The sequence below is a fragment of the Sebastes umbrosus genome, chromosome 16, assembly GCF_015220745.1.
Source record: "Sebastes umbrosus isolate fSebUmb1 chromosome 16, fSebUmb1.pri, whole genome shotgun sequence".
Classification (NCBI taxonomy): Eukaryota; Metazoa; Chordata; class Actinopteri; order Perciformes; family Sebastidae; genus Sebastes; species Sebastes umbrosus.
The window spans coordinates 18,012,819-18,035,614 of record NC_051284.1 but is presented as its reverse complement, the minus strand read 5'-3'; the positions used below and the strand labels follow the sequence as shown (position 1 = coordinate 18,035,614).

General features: G+C 40.4%; 1 protein-coding gene across 1 annotated transcript; it reads right to left on the bottom strand.

Annotated features, from left to right (window-relative positions):
* Positions 1-1,600: 1,600 nt before the first annotated feature.
* Positions 1,601-22,198, bottom strand: kcnk10b (potassium channel, subfamily K, member 10b). Its single transcript, XM_037796205.1, has 7 exons — positions 21,930-22,198; positions 16,850-17,268; positions 6,458-6,575; positions 5,094-5,254; positions 4,740-4,932; positions 4,504-4,646; positions 1,601-3,674 (listed from the first exon to the last, which is right to left on the bottom strand). Exons 1-7 carry the CDS (start codon positions 21,982-21,984, stop codon positions 3,021-3,023), a joined length of 1,743 nt encoding a protein of 580 aa, XP_037652133.1. The 5' UTR covers positions 21,985-22,198; the 3' UTR covers positions 1,601-3,020.
* Positions 22,199-22,796: the final 598 nt, after the last annotated feature.

Sequence of the window (22,796 nt, the reverse complement as noted above, 5' to 3'; positions counted from 1 at the left end):
GTCACAATTACAATCCAAACACATGTCAAATTGCATTGAAGTCTATGGGATTTTTGGTTGTCTAGCCCCGAAAAGGGGGTGTTGCCTTGACTTGTGCCGGTCTGATGTATGAGGCTATTACTATGAGGAGAGAACAAAAAGAAAACTGAAAGAGAATATAAAGGTAGGTATAAAGGCCATAAAAATGTTTAAGAGGGGAGAAACATTTTGGAACATGTTGGATTTTGGATCTTCAAGTTTATATATATATATATATATATATATATATATATATTTAATCTATTTTAATATAGGTATATTTATTTTATATATATATGTATATTTATTTATCTACAGTATATGAATGTCTGTCAATATCCAATGTCATTGTTTATTTATGCTGGACTTGAACCTTAAAGATACTGATGCCTTGTTAGAATTGACCCAATTATGTGCACACCTACCTGCTTGCCAGCACCTGTGTCAATTATCCTGTGCTACCCTGATTGCAATTGCCTGGCAGCTGACACCAGCCTTGGTCTATCTGTGAGCTGTCACTTGTTTGTTTGGCTTTTTAATTTTTGAAAACAGTGTGCCTTGGTATTTTTTGGGTTAGTACAAGTACAAATCTAACCTTTCTCTTTTCTGGTCTCAAGATAGATAGAACAGTTCAATATTAATACCATATATAGTAGCATTTAGTATGTTTTTTATAACTGCAGTTTGGATAATGAAATTGCTAAAAAAATAATTTCACATTTGTCTACAATGTTTCACAGAAAGGTATGGCACCAGAAATCAATTACATTATGCTAGAGGTCCAATTTAACCATTCAGTGGTGTTAAATGGACCATAATTCCTCACAGCCAACCTACCAGGAGAAACTCATCTATTAAAAATTTCCAGTTAAAGGATGTACACGTTTAACACATATAAATAGCACAACATTACACTGCCTTTTTGTACAAACGGGCTGTAAGAGCAGGTTGCATTCTGGGCTCATACACAGTGTCTCCAATTCTATCTTTTATTCCACCTTGCCAGCAAAATAGAGTTGTTGTTCTAGGTGTGTGTAGGCTAAGTTACATGATTCTTTCTTTGTATTGTGTAGCCTAGAGCCTCTGAGACTACTTGGACAATTTTTACAAACACAGTTCAACATGAGTTCAGTGAGGAGCTATAAATTTTAGTCTGAATTTTGACGAAATCACATGTGTGAATAATAAAATTTATGATGGCTAAATCCCAGTTAGCTGCTCCAGTGTCAGGGTCCTGGTATGCTGACTCACTGTCTCTCACTGGTGACTTAAATAGAACAAAGCCATCATTAAGGTTATTAGTAACACCTGTGCTTCTTCTAATCTGACAAGTCATATTGTCTGCTGTGAAAAAAGCCTATGATATAATATATAATTTGTAGCAATGCCCTTGGAAAAGCAATACACTTCTGATATACCCTAACCTGACCTGCCAGCTGGTTTGTTACACAGAACCATCTGAGAAGACGTCATTGGAAATTGTTTGGAAAAGGGCAGGCACTTTCAAAAAATACATGGCAGGTGATTGGATGAACAATCTGTCAATCAAACTGTTGCTGAAACCAGTCCGGAGAAGAGCGAAAACATTTTTTCATGTTTATTATCTGGAAAAAGGCACTCACTACATTTAATGTGATCTGTTCATAAAATAAACTGTACACAACAAACTTGTCACAGGTCCTGGTCATGAAAACGTTAATGATATCAGATAAACAGGACAACAACCAGTGTGTGTAATTCGCCTTTAGAAATGCATGCAGTGCACGCTAGTGATACATTTAATAATTGTATTTAAAGAAGGCGTCGGGTAGTGTCAGTGCCTGTTTGTAAAAAAAAAGTTCATATGGTGAAAACACATTTCAGTGTGAAGATGATTGACCACGTTTCAGAAAAGAAGTACGAAAAAAGAAACATGACATGTTTCGTTCATATTTTACAGTTCAATGGAAAATCCAACTCAAGTTCTTGGCTGATATAAAAAGGAGTAAACACAGATGCAAACATGCTTGATGAGCACAAAGTCAACAGCATCACATTCGTCAATTAAAAAATAATTTAAGCAGTCTGAAGACATTTTTTGATAAAAGTGAATGTCATATACAAACAAAAGTGTTTTCAACATGGCTAACAATCTCGTGGCCAAAGGTGATTAAATGTGTTGACAGTGTTGATCCACAGTGGTGGAAATCATTACTGAAACACATGTTGTTTTTCACAATATATGAAAGAAAGCAGTACTTTTCATTTGATTAAAACAAAAAGAAACATCATTACAGCTGTCATTTCAAGCTTTCAAGTTAGTCAATTAACTGCTATGGTTGTATTTTAATAACCATGCACAATCAAGGTGAATAGAGCTCTTAGTATGTAGTAGTTTATACTCCAAGGCTGCATTTTCAAAGTCACATACCATGTAGGAATAATTGTACATGTCAGGTAGGTAAATGCTCGTATTGTCTATTGATCCGGCAGAAACACAACCTCCCACCCTCCATTCATTTAGCATTGTAGTCCTTTAGTAGCTGCAGGCTAAAAATAGCCACCGCAGTATGATATGACAAAGTGGGGATCGATAATGTTTCTGAAGATGGATGACATGAAGCTAGCTCTCTGGATGTCCTGCCCACATTGTTAAAAAATAAAATTCAACATTAACAGACAGCCGTTGCCCAAGTGTCTCTCGTAAGAGTCGTCAAGGCTGAAAGACAATGGAGCTGGAAAGATAGCTCCTGTAGAGAGGAGAGTTCTTAAGTAGCCCATTCTACAGTAACATCCAATATGAGGTATTTTAACTACAGCCTCTTCTGTCTCTTCAATTTTTTGGCAACACATTTTCTTCCCATGGCTATGGCACGATGACTGAATTTCCTGGGAGCAGTTCCAATCTAAGCATAGGAAACAGAAAGGCACATTTATTGACATCTCAAAGGTCCATGCACTCTTCTTCTATGTCTCTGTCTCTTTCACTCTGTCTGTCTCTGAAGCACTCTTCCATTCAATGCCTAGTCGTTCTCTATGTCTTTGGCCTCCACTGGTGCGAACTCATTCAACTTGCTGCGCTCCATTGCGTACTGTGACAGGTTTGTCAGACTGGTGTTTCCCTCTTTCATTTCTCCGCTTTCCTCATCTGGCTCCCCATCTTCTTCTTCTTCTTCTTCCGTCCTCTCCTCACCCAGCATGGCGCTGCCATTGTTTATGCTTACGCTCGCCCGTCGTCCGTCTTCGTAAATGTTCCTCCGTAAGTCGCGGTTCTTGTTGCGTCTGGCCAGCTTGGTGAGGGATCCAAAGCGCAGGTTGAAGAGATTTTCCTCCGAGGAAGACGCCGTCTGTGGCGATTGCTCGCTCCCCTGATGGTCGTACGGCTCACAGGCGCCCTTCAGCCTCAGGTTGTTGAGCTTGGTGTCGATGCTCTCCTGGGAGGACGTCTTGAAGCGGGCAGCGTCCAGGCTGGCGAACAGGGCCCGCTTCTCTGGAGACAGCATGTCCAGGGAGAGAGCGCGCTGCTCCAGGCCGAGCTGACGGCGCTCCATGCTGCGGATGGTGGCGGCCCGCTGGAGCTTGTCATGGATCTCAACGCTCAGGCGCCGTCGCGTTTCACGGAACTCTGCTCGAACATTTGCCTTCCATTCGACTGCATGAGCTTTAATCTCCCCAACCTGTGACAACAGTGCATTAAGGAAAGGATCAGAAACAGATCTGGAAATCACATGGGGTACTAATCTGGAGCAGCAAGACATTGTGATTGTATTAAAGAGGACCTATCAAGCTTATTTTCAGGTGCACACTTGTATTTTGGGTTTCTACTAGAACATTATATGTTCCAAAAACACTTTACTTTTCTCATACCGGCGTTGCTGCAGCACCTCTTTTCACCCTCTGTCTGAAACGCTCTGTTTGTCTGTCTGCTTCTGTCAAATGTGTTACTTAGTGACATCACCATGTTACGGAAGAGAAGGCGGGACTTCAAGCAAGGCGTTTCAGGCAGTTCAGGAGCAGTAATTCCCTTTGGCATAATCGGTCCTCTTTAAACTAAACTTTCTTAAAGTCCCTGAAAACCAATTACTGAATCAACTTGTTCTTCATATGAGAGATGGGGTCTTGAATGATGACAACATTTTCTGCCAAAGTTGGAACAGTTTTGGATATTTCACATGACAGATTTCTGATTTTCCCCCTGGTTTGAAGTGGGCAGGTTTGGCCCTCCAAGGGAAAAAGTTTGGGCACCCCTGATCTAGTCTATTCAAGCCCTGCACTGAGTCCCTACATCTTATTCTCTGTCTTCTGTCTGGACTTAAAGGTTATAGAGCTTCATATTGAACGTCTCAAACAATAGCAGCCTGTTACAGAACATTTTGACGTCTAAGCAGCAATTAAAAGGCAAAATAAGAGAGCAGACACAAGGGGCAGAGGAGGCAGTGACTGAGTGACCTTTTGTTTTCTACCTCTCTAATGTAATACTGAACTGTGTAATTAAATGAGCCTCACCTCTTCTTTGGTCTTTTTAGACAGTACTCGAAGCCAGTCTCCAATCATGCTGAGGACCGCCGCAAAGTACGCCATACCCACCAAGATCCAGAACCAAACCAGAGGCTTGTACCACTTCCTATAGTCGATCAAAGGGTTAGCACCTGGAGGGGAAGGGAAAATACCAACAATAAGTCATGATAGTTCGACTGAATAGTAATCTGTGACAGAAACAGCCAACTGTCGCGTAGCTCTACCTGCCACGTAGTCTCCTATTCCCACGGTGGTGAGTGTGATCACAACAAAGTAGATGGCGTCCAGTGTGGTCCAGTGTTCGATGTGTTTAAAGATGACAGCAGGGATGGTGACGAAAACAATGCAGCCAGCCAGGATGAACAGGATGGTGGACGTCACTCTGATCTTAGTCTGGCTGATCTGTTTGTGTTTTTGCTGAGAAAAACAAAACAGGAGATGATATTAGAACAATACAAGCGATGTTAGTTTGATCAAAAGGAACTGACAATCAATTAAACAAATCCGAAACGGGTAAACATCCCATTGAAAAAAATGGATAAAACCAAATTAAAACTTAGCTTAAACTTGCAACTCACCCTGAATATCCTCTCAACTCTCAAGATGCTTTTCACAAAGATGGTGCCCAGCTGGTCTCCAATCCCCGCCAACAAGAAGCCAAAGAGGGGGATGCCAAATATGGCATAAAGGATGCAAAAGATTTTCCCGCCCTCCGTGCTTGGAGCTATGTTTCCATAACCTGTCACAAACAAGGAAAACACGAGGAAGAGGAGGAAAAAAAAGAGTGAAGAAACATGGCAGAGAAGACGTGGTGAGGAGGAGGAAGAGGAGGTGGAGTGTTAAGAGTATGATGAGAAGCAGAAGAAGACAATCAAGTCTTTCTTATGCAACATAATCGATTGAAGCCCATATGTTATACTTCTTAGTTCCCGTTGCAGGGGTCTGCAGTAAATAAGCTTTCACTTTCCTTTTTAAAATAATTTTGATCGATCACAAATTGTTTGTCTTGTGAAAGAAAAAAAAGCCTTTTAAGGGAGAGACATCGACATAAAGTAAAACCACCATGTCAGCAGTTTGTCAGCATCCTTGATAATGTTGAAATTCACAGGTTGTTAAATCCCAATGTGCGTTGGCTTTGCATCATTTAGCACCGCCTCATGAGGGCAAAGGGATTTTAAAAACTCACCTGAGGGCAGCAATAAGAGGGAAGGATTTACATAGCTTTACAGAGATGTGTAACCAGAAAACACCGTTGACAAGCTGAAAGGACAAATCCCATCTTCAACGCATTTTGAAAAATTAATGATTTGCCATTAGTCTTGCATTTTCTGTAAAGATTCAAATTTTGCAATAGTGACAATGTAATATTGTTTTTTCTCTACACATAAGCAGTGTTGCCAAATTAGGTCAAATATATGAATACAATTATGAAAATAATCACGTCAGAAAATATTAAAACTCAATTTTCCATAATTAGGTCTAATGAATTTTTTTTTTTTCATGAAACAGAGACATGAAATAAAACTCACATTACAAAATAAAAGCTGAATTTGAAATAAAAATGTCTATAACGGAATAAAAATTATATACAGTTAAAGTCTGTTATTATGAAAATAAGATTGTTGAAATTGCGTCTCATACAAATGAGTTAAGATTCAATTATTTCTTCAATTGTTGGTTCATTGATATATATCTCACAATTTAGTCATATAATCATTTATATCATAATATATATTTTTTTATTTAATGTTGAACACTTTGAGCTTCCATAGTTTTCTGACCATGCTGGAAACTTTTATTTAATTGGGTAAAAAGTGTTTTGTGCAGCTTGTGATAATTCTTTGTACCATTTTAGTGATTTTCACCGATCAACATTACACTACAGTCTGAATGAATCGGTCACACCTCTGTAATAATACCTTAAGCAACATTAAAACTTTACCTATGGTTGTGATGACAGTTCCAGCGAAGAAGAAGGCGCTGCCCAGGTCCCAGTAACTGGAGTTGTTGGACGTGTCTCCAATAGGACTCACTCCAGCACTCACAGCATCGATGGCATGCTGGAAAGAGAAAAAAATTACAAATTATAATGTTAATGAGGGAGGGGAATATAAATTAGATGGAGAGAATTGAATTAATCCTAGACCCACGTCATAAAGCTGTGATAACAAGTAAGTGGATGCAGTTACAATTGATTCAGTCTGTTCAATATTATTACATTTTGCATACATTTATATGTACATCCGCCACATTGCCCAGCCCTAGATATCCAGAGCAGTGTTCACAACCTTTTTGGCTTGTGACCCCTTAAAATTAAGCAGTGTAGATGCATTTATCAGCGGGTTGCGACAACTATAGGGTGATTTTTCAGGCTTTATTGGAGTCGTAAAAATGTAGAAGAGAAGAACTTTTGCACACCTGTATGTCAGTAGGTGCGTAGGAGAAAACCTCAGGTTGACAATACAGAGCAAAAAAACTCCCACACACTGTCCTCTTCACTTCCAGCCAGAAAAAATTAGATTTTGGTTTTGCTACACAGACCTTCATCAGGTTATTTCTATTAGTTATTGGTATTGGTATTCAGGTATTTATTGAAAATAACCTGATGAAGGTCTGCGCACTGAAACGTTGTTACAATTAAAGTTTTCTGGAGCCTTTTTGCTCTATGGAGTCCTAAAGATGTAAAATGATCCTCACAAGAAAAGAAAAAAGAGTAAAGTAGGAAAAAATAAGCATAAAGTTTTACAGCATAAATGTGTTTTCTTGCAGCCCATTAGATTTTGCTGGCAACCTCTTGTGGGGGGCCCAACAACAAAACATTTTACGCAAGTAATTTTAGTATTCTGCAATACAGTCACTGTTTTATTATGCGTATAATCATTATAATGTCAACATATGAAAAACACTTCCTGTAGACTACAGTGTGTACATTATATGCACAAACATCCAATACGAGATCTATTCCCACTACTCAGTGTCTGGCTCTGTTTCTCCACTTTGTATGTTTTTAACACTTCACGCTGATTAAATCTACATAGACTTTCACTTGCAGCAGAGAGACCTTTATCGCTCTTTTCTTCTGCGTCAGCCTTCTTCTTCAGTCCCTGAGCTTTTTTCTTTATCCCCAGCTTGTCTAGGGAAAACATTAAGAAGCCACAATGCTCTGCGTTTGCTGCATCATTATTCTCAATGATCTCCTTCTGAGCTCCATTATGTAGACCGTGAAAAATTAATCTGCTATCTTGTGTTCTTTCTGAATTCCCTGTTTATGGGCATTTTATGAGAAAAGCATTTATTTTCTTATCTCCGTGGGAAATTAATAGTTTGAATTTTGTCTCCGGGCTCAAGTAATCACTTCTGCTGACATGAAAGTCACTGCGAGGGATGCCTTTCGGTAATAGCTTCGGTGCATCTACCAACCATCCTGGTGAGATATACAAAAAGTACAACTTCTTCATTCAGGGCAACCCCTCAATCTATCCTTGCAAGCTGTTAGTGAGATGCACGTCCATCCAATAAAATATGTATCAACTCTCGTGACATACATTTCAAAGCAGACAGAGTGGAGGGCCACTTCCACACACATCGCTGCACATGCCTACTCATAATCCTGCATGTGATTACCTCAGCTCCATCAGTGCAACCCCCTTGATGAGACAGATTTTTGTATCTAAAATTAGCCAGTTACAGTAATGCTATTTCATAGGTTTTAGCAGACACAGCCACTATACAGGGGCAATATCAAAGCGGTAATTATAACCCAAATAGCCTAATTCTGGAGCCAAGGGAGAGCTAAAAATACCCTCACAATTTATCTGAATACTTTATGAGATGGTCTATTTTTGTCTCTCGCCTTTTTCACAGCCAAGTGCACACTGCATTAAAGATGTGGAAAATCCTCTTTCTCCACGGGCACTTTTGAGGCACAAGGAGGGTGCTGACTTTGATTTGTGTTGCAGGGTGTTAATTAGATCGACGCATGGTGTTTTCGTTTCACACGGGCTCTCCTCCATTTTGATTGCACGGTAGAATCGGCACACAGACATTCTTGCAGACACACAATCGCTGCACCACCTCTTCTCCGCTAATGTGTGTTTTTCGTATTCTACGCTGCAGGATCATTAGAGAGCGAAGCTAACTCACTGTAGATCTTTATCCTCTCAGTGTGTCTTTCTACCCCACAGCAGGTGACGGCAGCGATCCAGCCAGCGTGGTGCCAAGCACTCTCCGCTGCAGCACTCTCACCATCACTAATATCTATAGCTTTGCCCTAACCACCTTGAAGCATTAAAGCAAATGACTGCCAGACAGGAAGGACTCTGGTCCATCACAGATAAGGCTGATTCGAATTTATCAGAACTGTTTGTGAAGAGAGCAGAAGAATAACAAAATCCATAAAGTGCAGTACAGACATATTACATGATTTTTTTTTGCATAAAATCTGCCTGTTTTTTGGTTTTGTTTTGATGTTAAAGACTATTTTCTCATAATTCTTACTATTACCTTACAGTTGTGACTTAGGCTACTGATTTTTTAAAAATGGAACACTGTTGAATTACCACAGTGTACAAATACTCCAATATACTGCATTCAAAGTCTTACTAAAGTACAAGTATTGCACAGAAGTATTAACAGCAAACTGTACTCAAAGTAGCAGAATGAGAGTGTCATAATAGTATATATTATACCCATTTCCCACCAAAATTAGTGCGTATATTTTTCAGGTTTTTTTAAACACGGGAAAACCCGCTAAAACAGCGATAGACTCCTTTACCACTGAGAGTATGCCAGTGCCGTTGCACAGGCCTTTCTGTGGGTTTTTTTTTCCTGCTGTGTCATGTTTGACGTCACAGACATGCCAGCTGGTGTTGTGTCAAATACCGTTTCCCTGTCAAGATGTGTTTCCCCCCTTCCTAAACCTGAACCAACCCTTATCCCTAACCCTAACCACTAAGGGGGACGCTATTATTTTAACAGGAGGGAAACACTATTCAAAGGAGAACAGGCGGAAGCAGGGAAAATGTCACTGTAAACAGTGAAAATGGTACGGTGGTTATTTTTATGTCTGTTACTTATTCAGTCTCTCTTTCAAACTGTCAAACCAGAGTTGGTGATTGTTGGAACAGTGGAGAGACTAACAAAGATGAGTTTTATTTTGTTTCTGTTGAGTTTGAATGAAGTGTGTTTTACGATGATCAGCGAGGAAATTACTGTTGTCTGACTGGAGTCTGGTGGCTTTAAAGAAAACATTTTAAATTGATGTTTTGTACGTTAATAAATTATAATAATTGTTCAAATATGTTGATTTTATTTATTATATATTCACTTCAACACACGTCACATAGCATCGCACCGGAAAGGGTAAAATTTGCGTGTCATCCGGGGGTCATGTTTCCATCATTGACGATCGGAGCTGGAGCTGATAAATACCCGTGACTACTGCAGAGTCATTTGTCAAAGGAATAAATGCCAATTTCGGCCTTTAAAGACAACAACCAGATGTTAGTGGGTTTTTGGGGCTTTACACTCCAATTTATTAGGTACACCTGTTTTCACCTAATTTTAACTACTTTATATATTCTTGGGAATTTTTTTTTTGTATGTAAAACCTATAGTCAAATAAATGTAGTGGCGTAAAAAAGTGTATTATTATATACTGTATAGAAGAGTGTAAATTAGCATAAAATGGAAATCAGTACAGTAAATGCACAGACATACATTCCACCACTGTATCCACAGTATCTTGTGTCAAGACATTTGAAGACATACATTAAGGGTCTATAATGTACACGTCTGTACATTTTTGGTGCACATTGTGTCGACCCCTGAGGAGTCGTGACCTCATGGGCATTTTAATAAAGCAGCCTAACTTTGATAGTTGTGCTCAAAAACAACTATAAATCCATATATTTAAAAAAAAGAATAATAAATAAACTTTAAATCATGTAATTCATGCTATAAAAAAAAACATGACGGTGTTGGTTGCGTGTCCTGACGTGGATTTACTGCAGGTAGCTCAGTGTATATAATAAAGTTTATTTGTAGATAAGTGAGTCATTAAAAAATGAGTCCTGACTGGTGTCAATAACAGCACGGCTTCACATTGCGCCAAAGTGTGAGTCATCCCGACAGCGCTGGAAAAAGCCAATTAGGTCTGCTGCCTTAGTGGGTGCACAGTGGGTAGGTGGACAGCACAGATACTTTAGCAGACATGAGGGGGTCAACAGACATGCATGGGCACACACACACACACACATTGTTAACACTTTCTATTGAGCAAGGCTTTACTATACATCGTCTTCTTCCGTCTCACGCACACGCACGCTGTACACGCACACACACACGCTGCCATTTTTCAGTTAACTCCTCCGCCAAACAGTTCGACAACAGTGAGTCACCACTGCTGTTTCACCACAGAGGATCTTTGTCTGAGTGACAGGCTTGACAAAGCACGAACGGACCGATAACAGAACCTGTGAAAAGACCAGACAGACTCTTTGATGGAGTACTTGTGAAGAAGCATGTCCCGAGGGCCTTTACTTGAGACAGCAAAGAAAAAAAAAAGTGTCATTTGTCAGTTTGAGTTTCACACTTCGCATGACATTCGTTATTTTTGCTTATAGTATACGTTAAAGTAGCACCATAGTTAAGTAGAGTGATGAATCAATATTATCTTTTTTGATGTAAAGAAATAGTTTGATATTTTGGGAAATTCACTTAGCATAAAGACTTGAAACCGAGGGAAACAGCTAGCCTGGTCAAAGGTAACAAAATCTACCTACCAACACGTAATATGACAAGTTATGGTTTAACAAGGAGTTACAGTAAGTCACTGCTCCCAACCAAAACATAGTCTAGCACAACAAACTCCAAGAGTGACGAAAGACAAAGACGAAATGTGGTATAGATAGTGACTGTTGACTATAAGCCCCATAGATGTGGGTTAAAAGGGGCCTACTGCATCCAATAGTAGGTTTTATCATCTATTCACATGGTAGATTACCGAAAGAAGGTATAACAGAAGACAACAGCGACTACCGGTCTAGTGACTGTAGTAGTTATGACCGGAGCAGAAGCGGAAGTCAGGCACTATAGTATAGACAGCGGAAACTCCACAATGAGGTGGAGGTAGTGGGTGATGGATGGGACACAAAACACAGGGCTTTCACCAAGGAGGCCAGGGTTTACATCCCATGTGAAACCAACAATGTGTACTTGTCGTCTTTTTGACAAATGTTAAGTTTCACTTTTGAAATGTAGTTATTTTAAGCCAAAACATAATGTTTTTCCCCAAACTTAACTCAGTGGTTTTATTGCCTAAACCTAAAGACGACTTTTTGTTTATGTTCAAAATGTAACATTTCATTCAGTTTTACAACGTGATAGAACATGTTGCTTTTAAGTTTTGCTCTATTTTTTACTACGTAGAGGACCCCTATACTGACCCACATCTATTCTATGGTGCTTATAGCGACCAATAACACCTATTTAATGGCCTGATAACAGTCGAATCGGGTGCACGGGAGAAGTGAGAACAGGTGAGCAGGAGGTGAGGTGCAGAACTAATTATATAGTATTTAATAGCACAAGTATTTAATACTCTTATCAACATAGGAATGGGAAAATATGCTTGCTTTATGCAAATGTATGTATATATTTATTATTGGAAATCAATTAACGGCACAAAACAATGACAAATATTGTCACAGGTACTACATTTAGCATAAAAGAATATGCTCAAATCATAACATGGCAAACTCAAGCCCAACAGGCAACAACAGCCGTCAGTGTGCTGACTTGACTATGACTTGCCCAAAACTGCATGTGATTGTCATAAAGTGGGCATGTCTGTAAAGGGGAGACTCATGGGTAGCCATAGAACCCATTTTTATTCACATATCTTGAGGTTAGAGGTCAAGGGACCCCTTTGAAAATGGCCATGCCAGTTTTACCTCGCCAAAATTTAGCATAAGTTTGGAGTGCTATTTAGCCTCCTTTGCACAAGCTAATGTGACATGGTTGGTACCAATGGATTCCATTCCATTCAATTAGGTTTTCTAGTTTCATATGATACCAGTATTTTCACTCTAGCTTTAAAACTGAGCTGCTACAACCTCCGAAAGATCAATTATGTGGCGTTAAAACAAATTTGCGTTAAGTTATACTGCATAAATATATATATATATATATATACATATATATATATATATATATATGTTTCTTTGTGCGTTTCATAGGTAACAGTTGGCAGATTTGTGCTATTTCTCGTGTTTCCAGTCTTTATGCTAAGCTAAGATAACTGGCTGCTGGCTTTATATACCATTTAGACATAAGAGTAGTATTGATCTTCTCATCTAACTCTTTGCAGAAAAGCAAATATCTCAACATGTCAAACTATTCTTTCATTGCATTCAATTTGTCAGGTGTAATATTGTAAATTGGGAAATTTCATAGGGGCAAATAACTGGTGCGACATGCCATCATACGTTATGTCATGTGTCTGGATCTGGTCGTTAAGTCCAGGAGACGGTCTCCTCTGTGATTCAGCGGCTGCTACTAGTGCTGCTGCTGCTTGGAGCAGCAGGAGGTCTGCATCTGCTGGCCCGTGCAGTAAATAATTGATTCCCTCCGGACCACAGGTCCACATTGTCTCCTTAGGAAATACTGTCATTGATTTTTTTTACAAACTCATTATAGCACTTTTGTGGCTCAAAGGTTGAGCGTTGCAAGGGAAGAATAAGAAAGGATGGTTCGCTGGGAAAGAATAACAGAACAGACGTGGGTGTGGAGAAGGAGAGACCAATCCAATATTCACCGGAGCAATGTTGAAAAGGCTATCGTCGAATGGAGCCATTCTAGCGGAAAGTGGAGCACACCAAACGCCATGTTGTCGGTTCACTCTTTAGGGTTATTCAAAGCTCAAGAGAATCAGAGGGGTCCACGGTGGCACTAATCTTGTATTTACTATTCTGTCTACATGAGAAAAACATGAAAAGCACATTATGTTTTTTTTTGCTTTCTTCTATTCTGCAAGATCTACTGTGTCTCCATATGGTATGTGTAGAATGCTGCTAAATAGGTACTTCAGTTGTTGGTTAAAGGGATTGCTTCTTTACAAACCCTTAATCTCCAAAGAAAATAATATTGATGCAGAATATTCTTCTCTTTTCTTTCTCTGCAAAGGAGTGTTTGACTGATCTCAGTCCCGCTTTTTTTCCATCACCGCACTCCCTCACAAATCAAACTTTCCACTCAGCAAACTGCACGCCGACACATCTCAAATTATTTTCCAATACCGCTTCCAGTTGCACCTGTCAGCTTGATGTAGTGACCTTAAATCTCGACCTATAATTCTGGATGTGATAGCAGAGATCGGCGTGAAGCATGGCTATACCCTGCGTTATAAAGCGGCTGACACCATAAAACGACATGCACAGTTAAGTCATGATGTGATGGGGAATGATATTTTGTTTTCACGATCTGCTTGTTATCTGGTCCAGTTCACACAGGTATTGGTTGAGAATAAAAGCTTTTTACGCCATGTTGAAAACATGTGGATTATTGCAGAGACAGCGTGCTCTAGGTCAGCTTGAATCAACCTCTGTGTCACAGTTTAAAGGGTTGTCAGTCATGTTTATAACTGACTGTTTTATCCAGGTTCACATCATGTGATAGATCTGCCACTAAATGAATCATTCTTATAGATGCCATATTTCACTTTATGATCAGACAGACTATGATGAAGTGTCATGTAAAGTATCAGGGTCACTCAGCTCCTGAAATCTAACTAGATCTTTCAAACCTTGAGTTTTACTAAATTTCTTGATAAAATAGTAAGATATATAACACCTTTTTTTGGTAGAAGAGAAACATGGCTTCAAATATTTCTCACAGTTAAGAAAACAGTGCTCTTGTGGCCGTGAGCTATTTTCCTTATTTAAAACGTGTGGGTGTTGTTAAAGCCTCACTCTTGAATATTATTCAATTTCATTTAATACATATTGAGTGTATAAGGCCTTCAGATACAACTCAATAAAGAGGCTGAAACACTAAAGGGGTGTTTTGAACTGAACTGGGATTTGTTTTTTAATGATTGTGGTGGTGATCTTAATTCACTGACCAATGTAGTGACCTTTTATATCTAATACAGTGAGGAGACACTCCCACCAAACAAATAACGCTTCATCCAAACAACAAGAAATGGGTCACCAAGGACATGAAGATCTGCCTGGTTCAGAAGACAAGCTCAGGGTGAGGGAATTGGAGAAAGAGTTCAGAAGGAAGGCCAAGTTGGTCAAGATCCACTACACAGACATGGTGGGAAACTATCTGGAAATGCAAAGAAGGCATGGTGGGAGGTTAAACATCATGATGGGTAGAGCACCCAAACCTGCAGTGATTTGACTGTCCAGACAGTAACTCCTTTTCAGAGCAGCTCAGCAGCTTATTCAGCCGGTTTAACAGCTGCAGCAATAGACTGTATATAGTAGACATAGTCACCGTGACGTCACCTATTGGTTTGACGATTGCCGTTTTGAAGCCTCGAGTTTGGCATTTCGCCATCTTGTTTTTTTGCAACCAGTAGTGACACATCTATCTATCTATCTATCTATCTGTCTATCTATCTGTCTATCTGTCTGTCTGTCTGTCTGTCTGTCTGTCTGTCTATCTGTCTATCTATCTATCTATCTATCAATCTATCAATCTATCAGTCTATCTGTCTATCTGTCTATCTATCTATCTATCTATCTATCTATCTATCCAAAACAATCCACTGTACTATTGTAATAAAACAAAGTGTAGGTTGTTCACTACAATTTTTACAACAAAATCAATGTAGCTCTGCAATTACAATTTACAACTCTCCCCTCTGCAGCATAAAGGTCACGCTGACTGACGCTGTCCGAGATTACTTTTATGTACTGTTATGTAACATGTGCCGGCGTGCACTGCACAGCGTGTTTGTCAACACATGTGAAGTGTCACCGAGAATCATGGGTATCTCTGTGGTGACCTTGAAGGTATTAATGCGCTTCCTGCTGAAGGATGGACTTGCCTCTAAGTGTGCTCATGACATTTACCCATCATCTGTCATCAGCCCGGGGGGGCAGAGAGTAGAGGGTAATTGAGTTCCATGTAACCCTTAAAACTTAGTAAGCTAAGTGGACCTAAATAGGGTAGTACAATAAAAAACAAACCAGAGTACTGGGGGTTGACAATCATTTCTAAAATTTGCAACACATACTAGACTTGAAAAATGAAAGCAACAGGTACAGCCACTCCTCTGTCACAAACTTGCTCTGCTCCAAGTCTGAAGCCATAAATACATATTTATGAGGAGAAAATAAGTAACAAGACTTAGCAACAAGAGTTTGAGCATGGAAGATCATGACCTTGGTCTCAACTCAAAGGTCAACTTACTAGCTTTTTCTGAGCTTTCAGCTGCATGTCATGATCTTCATTAATGAATGGAACAAGCACAGGCGTCATCATCATATATTAGTATCCATATATGACCGCTTATTGTCCCGTGGCTGACACAGTTCCACACAATCATGTGATGAACCCTGAGCTGTTCTATCTGCTGATGAAGACCATAACCGATTTTTTTTACCACTTGGAGGCAGCGGAAACAAGGTGTGAACACAACATTGGCATAGCATTCTTGTCACATTGACATTTCATACATTGCTATTATGAAAATATCAATTAAAGCTGCTTTAAGACCAGGCTAGTTTGTCATAAATACAAATAATCTTTGAAATCAAAACTGTTCTGAATGAGTCCACTAAAAAGTCAAAATGTTTTACACAACAATAGAATACTTGTATGTATTATGTATTAAAACAAACATGACATGTTGTTACATGACAAGTTTTACATGGACGTGAACTATTCTGTAAAATTCTGCAGCAGTCGGTGGACACCAGAATTGAAGGCTTAATTTGCTAAAGGGTGATCTGGTCATGAAAGGAAATAGCATCCAAGCCTTTCAAGATGATGTGACGAGGTAATGAAACCAGAATGAATTAAAGCGAGAACCTCTAATTACCCTTGATAGCAATCACCATAGAAAACTGCTGCTATAAAGGTCAGTCCTCTGACTTTCTTCCTCTTTTCCACCAATCAATTTGAATGACGCTCTGTATTATTCGTCAGATCATTTTCACTACATTTATCTTATCTTCCTATCCTCTTATATGTTCGGTGATGAGACGATTCAACAAATGCAATGTACTATTTTAGGTCTGTCTGAACAGCTGGAAGGAGAAAAGTCTGTTGAATGTGAATACCATGTCTCACTTTATCTAAAACTCCACCTTCAATCACTCACCTTGAGGAGCTCCTCCAGCTTCTCAGGAGTAACGCATGGGTGATTTGCCAGGAACGAAGCCTTCTCCAGAGTGATACTGTACTTCTGGTCGCTCTCGTTCGGCTGCTCCAGTGCCCTGAACGCCAGACCTCCACAAACCAGGTAGAGAACGACCACGATGAACACCGCCAGCACCGTCTTCCACTTCATCACCGAGTGGAGCGCCGCGGCCACGCCGTCACAGCTGCTGGCGTCCATGCTGGCCACCACGCTGGCAGAGCGGGAGGAGATGGACAGGCGCGGGAGCGGACAGTGACCGTTGGCCTTAGGTTCGCAGCTCATGGGGTTCTGCATGGTGGCCACGCTGGCCTGGACTAGACTGGACTTCGCCATGCCAGGCTGGACCTTTTTGGGAGGGACCAAGTTGGTCTGGACCGCCACTAGGAAAGAGTCAGAGGAAAGAGATTAATTTATGTTTTGTTTAACTTTGTGTTGGAGGATACTAAGACAGAAACAGCAACTCTGTATCTTCTGATTTAGGCAAATGAAAATTAACAGACTGTTCTTGGCTGAAGGCCCTGAATCTGTTACAGACTGGATACGAAGAAATGTGAAGACAGATTGAGCGTTGAGAAAAAAGTCCTCTGATGAGATGTTGTTTTGAAGGCGGTTATTGAGGCTTTTTAAGTGAGTTTGAAATGATTACACACTGTTGATATGTTTACAGATCCCTATGTGTTTTCTTTTGTCCGGGTCTGTGATAACCAGTCTGTTGCAATGCATGGAATGAGTTTAATAACAGTATTTCCTCCCACCTTTAAGCTTTTCATGTGGCTTGTCAAATACAATAACAGCAAAGGGACACTCCTTTATAAATTATTTCTACTTCACAAGGACTTGCACCAAAAAATGACAACTTTTCGGTGTTTCGAGCCCAAATTTGGTCTTCAGAGGTATCAAAATTGATTATGTACCCTTCCTTGGGAAGCAGAAATCCCTGCACGGGTTTGGACTCAGCACCTGGACAAGGACACTGAACACTAGTTTACAAGGACATAAACACAAGCTCATTACAGCCATTGAAAACCTATAGCCTCCTGCATGATGCATTAGAAAGTGATTTCCTTCTATTACTCTGAGTTAATAAATGGCTCTTCACAAAGCAAACACTGAAAGCTATCAGCAAAAAGGCCTGTTATCCGGCCCACATCTTAACATGCTGAGAATTTCTTTTGGGTTCTACACGTGATAAACGCCATTATTCCTGTAAAATGGAGCCTCAGACTTCCACAGCTATCTCGCCTCAATGCAGGAAACCTTGTAATCAAATTATTGTCATGAATGAAAAACCTGAAATAGGGTAAATAATCAAATTATTGTATGTATATTACATGGAGGTACGTACACAAAAAACATTACATACATTTACAGACACACCATCTGCAACTAAACCCCCTACAGTATTGCTAGGTGGAGGTGAAAATTGAGTTACCCTTTTTGCTGAGAAGAAGCAGGATTCAATTTTTCTAATAGACTGTAAGAGAGGGACGGATAAGTGCCACTTTCAGTCATTGGCTCCTGGAGGGGTTTTATAATAAATGCATGGGTGCTGGAGCAGGTCAACCACATGGCAAGAAGCACCTAGGAGGCAGCCAAATTTAGATTACTTTAATGTGTATAAAGCATGGTATAAGCTATTCAGAGCTCCGGCCTTCACCCCTCGACGCCCCCGCCTCTCTCAGATCAGGAGAGCTTGGCGTGCCTCCGAGCCATGGGTGGAGCCTGTTGTTTATAATCATGCAACTCTCGTAGGTAGGAATACCAAATGGATTTGTTTGAGAGATGCACTCTTTTGTTCATTGGAATGAGATTACTTACGGGATATGCTAAGTCAAATGTAAGCACACAACCCACCCTGATGAGTCAAGGGCATCCAGGAAGTCTCATTCGCTGATCCAGGAACTATGAATCCTGTTAGGTAATGCCTGAGTGAGTATCACGAGTGGATCAATAACAGCAAAGTGATGTCAAAAGATTAGGAAGGTGCAAAACTGCCACTTTCAATCTATAGTACATGCCTTTAGGGCGGTGTCTGGCTATTTTTAGAACATGAGATGAATTAGGAAATTAAGGCTGAGAGGTAAAGCAGCAAAAAGATTATAACCTCCGTCATCTTCTGTATTTCGTGTTGATGGATGCGGTTGAACATCAATGGGTGCATTAATTGCAAATTGGACTAAGCCTATAACTAGTGTTACTGAGGCATTAATTGCCTTTCATCTCATTTTGAGTGAAATGGAATAAATCAGCTTTATGCAGCCTGGTAGCAGCAGCTATACATTCTAGGGCGGTTCAGAAAGCTGGATTTCACTGGCTTTAGTACAGCTAAAAGATAGAAAAAAACTACAAATAATAAAATCATAAGTAAATAATATATGTGTATATCCAAGTTTTATAGAGGCAGAAACTGGGATGAACATAATTTGGTTTGCATTTCAGATTTTTGAGGCTGTGTGGCATTCATCTAAATCCTTTTCAGCCCACTGAATTTGCCTCGCATTGATTTTTGCAAATTAAATAAGGCCTGAGTGGAAAGCAGTGCTTTTTATCTGATAGTATCTGATACTCTCTCTCTCTCTCTCAGCCCTCACTCTCTGTTTCAAACATGTCTGGGCAAAGCAGAGAAAAAATGTTCACAGGAGACTCAGGTACATAAAAAAAAAATGGAAGAAAAAGGATTTTGATGATGGCAATAAAGTGTTGCATCAACCATTTACCTCACTGTTTATTGTGGCACAATTGTGGTGTGACACTGGAAACACTCAGTTTGTCAACATTTCATTATGTCAGCTGCATATTGTGTGTAACAAAATACACTTTTTAACCACTGATGAACAAAATACAGAACTAGCAGGCTAGTAATGATGAACATGAGGGCATATTTTGGGTTGACATGGGTGGTAGGCTTTAAATTAAACTCACCAGCTGAGACTCAAAATCAAGTGTCAAGCCAGTCTGAATCCCATAAGAAGGCCAAAGACTTCCGGCAAAAAATCATTTCAAAATAAAACCTTTACTGAGGACGTTGCGAGTAGCCTAGTCTGTCTGTCAATCTAGCTATAGCCTATATCTCAAAACAAAATTAGAACATTTCATTTCAAGAACACCAAGCAAAAAACCCAGATTTTTGTAACTATATGTAGGCCTAAAAAATATTGGCATTATGAGGCACAGAGTCATATCCTATTTCCTGTGGCATTATTTGGTAACAACCCACCGTGAGTGACCAGCCACGTCTATGAAAATAACCCATTTCACCCAGGTCTGCGGTTAACACAAGCTGAAGAGATTTTAAAGTTCAGTTCTACGACATATAATACACCAATAAGTACCCCACTCGTGAATTTTGCGTATCTTAAAAAAAAGCGGTTGCTAACAAGTGGCTAAATGAGACTACTAAACGTCATCACGCCGACTCGTCCGCCATTAAGGTATGTGTCCACAGGCTCCGTCCTTTCCACGCTTCCCATTCAATGTCAATGTAACCAGCCCTGCAATGCATTCTGGTAGCATGGAGGCACGATTCGAGAGACGGACCGTCACGTCGCCCGCTCCTCATTTGCATAAAGGTTACTTTATGCAAATGAGGAGCGGGCAAAATAAAGACAGATTCAGCAACTGCATGGCCTATTTCTTTTATAAAATGTTTTCAGAAACACATTTCGGTGAACTATTTTCATGAAATGAGAGAAGAAAGTTTCCAAACGAGCCGCCCCATTGTTTCAATCAGGTGTCTAATGGCAGCCCATCAAGCATCCAATGCTGGGAAGCGATAAAAAAAAAACGCCCCTGTGGACACGTACCATTACAGTCTTGTGTATACTTGTGTTCATGTGACTGTGGTGTAGTTTGTTAGCCTAACGTATAGCTTTCTACTTCTGGCTATTGCATTTTACGCTTCAAAAATCATAGGAGTGGTGTTCATTATGTGAAGATTATCTTGCTAAACAAAACATGTAAGTATCATAAATGTTTGTTTGCCACAGAGCTTATTTTCTGCAATAATCCAAAAGCCATCCATCCATCTTCAACCGCTTATCCGGGGTCGGGTCGCGGGGGCAACAGCTCCAGCAGGGGACCCCAAACTTCCCTTTCCCGGGCCACATTAACCAGCTCTGACTGGGGGATCCCGAGGCATTCCCAGGCCAGTGTGGAGATATAATATCTCCACCTAGTCTTGGGTCTTCTCCCTAGTCTCCTCCCAGCTGGTCGTGCCTGGAACACCTACTAAGGGAGGCGCCCAGGGGGCATCCCCACTAGATGCCCGAACCACCTCAGCTGGCTCCTTTAACGCAAAGGAGTAGCGGCTCTACTCCGAGTCCCTCACGGATGACTGAGCTTCTCACCCTATCTCTAAGGGAGACGCCAGCCACCCTCCTGAGGAAACCCATTTCGGCCGCTTGTACCCGCGATCTAGTTCTTTCGGTCATGACCCAGCCCTCATGACCATAGGTGAGAGTAGGAACGAAGATAGACCGGTAGATCGAGAGCTTTCCCTTCCGGCTCAGCTCTCTTTTCGGCACAACGGTGCGGAAAGCGAATACAATACCAATAGCCAATGGAAAAAATCCCATTGGCTTTTTGTTGAGGGAACCAGGAACTTCCTGGCTTCCTCCTTGTGGAGCACTCTTTTAGTTTTAACAACTTTCCATGCTTTTATTTTGACACCTTTTCCGGTTTCACGCTGGTTATTATTCTTGCTACCTTGACGCGCTTGAAGCTCCGCTGTGCCAGCAGCGTTTCCTCGCACAACTGAGCACAAGGAGGATGGAGAATAAAGAAATACCCCCCAAACGCTTTGTCTCATGTTAAGGGTCCTTTTTTTTTTTTTTTTTTAGCAGAATATAAACATTGAATAAGAGAAAACTAGTACAATGAATAAGAAATTGTGCAAAAAAAGCTTGTGAATGCAGCCTGCTTGGTGTGATTTATTGTGTCTCAGGTATATATATCTCCATGAGATGTTGCTGCTGAGATTAGGAGTAACATTAAATCACATTTTCACATCTAAAGTTATAAGACAATAAGAATATTCACCAACCTTGCTCTGGGTCCCAGTTAACTTGTTTCCTTGGGTTCTCTATTGGAAATTTCATCTTTATTTTTTTGGTTCTCAATCAAAACGCACAGGGGAAAATTTTGTCCAATCCGATTATATAAAAAAATTTAGAAAAATAAGCAAAATCGCGAGGAATTCTCTCCCACATCTTCGAGACATGATGTTTTTTTGTGGATGTGGGTGTAAATTGAACGGAGGAGTAAACCGCATTGTCTGCCTCTGTGCCACCTCCTCCTCCTCCTTTTTGTCTCCACCTCGCTTGGACGCTTGGTGCTCGTCTGACTGGAGACAGAGAGAGAGATAGGCTACTTGAGACCCTTTCACTGAGCCGGAGACCAACCCACATCACGTCTCACACTCACACACAGTGGTCCGGTTCCACAAACACCGCCAGAGTGGGTCCAAAAAAAGCAACTTAGCAAGAACGAGGAGAAGGAAGGATGCTCTCTCCTCCCCTTTCATCCCTCAAAGATGCTCCACTCTCCACCTGCCTTCTATACTGTAACTATAGCTGGAGGAAATTCGCCTCTATAGCTTTGCAATCAGCTATTTTCATTCATTTTTATAATCCGGTTTTTTTAATACTCACTCTTTGTGTTTTTATCCACCCCAAAAACAGGATTATCCTCTCATCGTTTGGCAACCGGCGACGGAGCACATGGTGCAGAGATGTACTACACCAAATCAGCAGCAGACTTAAAGCATTACATCATTCGCATGTATGGGAAACAGTGCATTATTTATGAAGTAAAGACAAGTCACCTCCTCCATCATCTCCATCTCCATCCCCTCAGACCCCTTGTTTAAACTATGTAGTTTACTAAATCAGATGATGAGGATGACCATTTT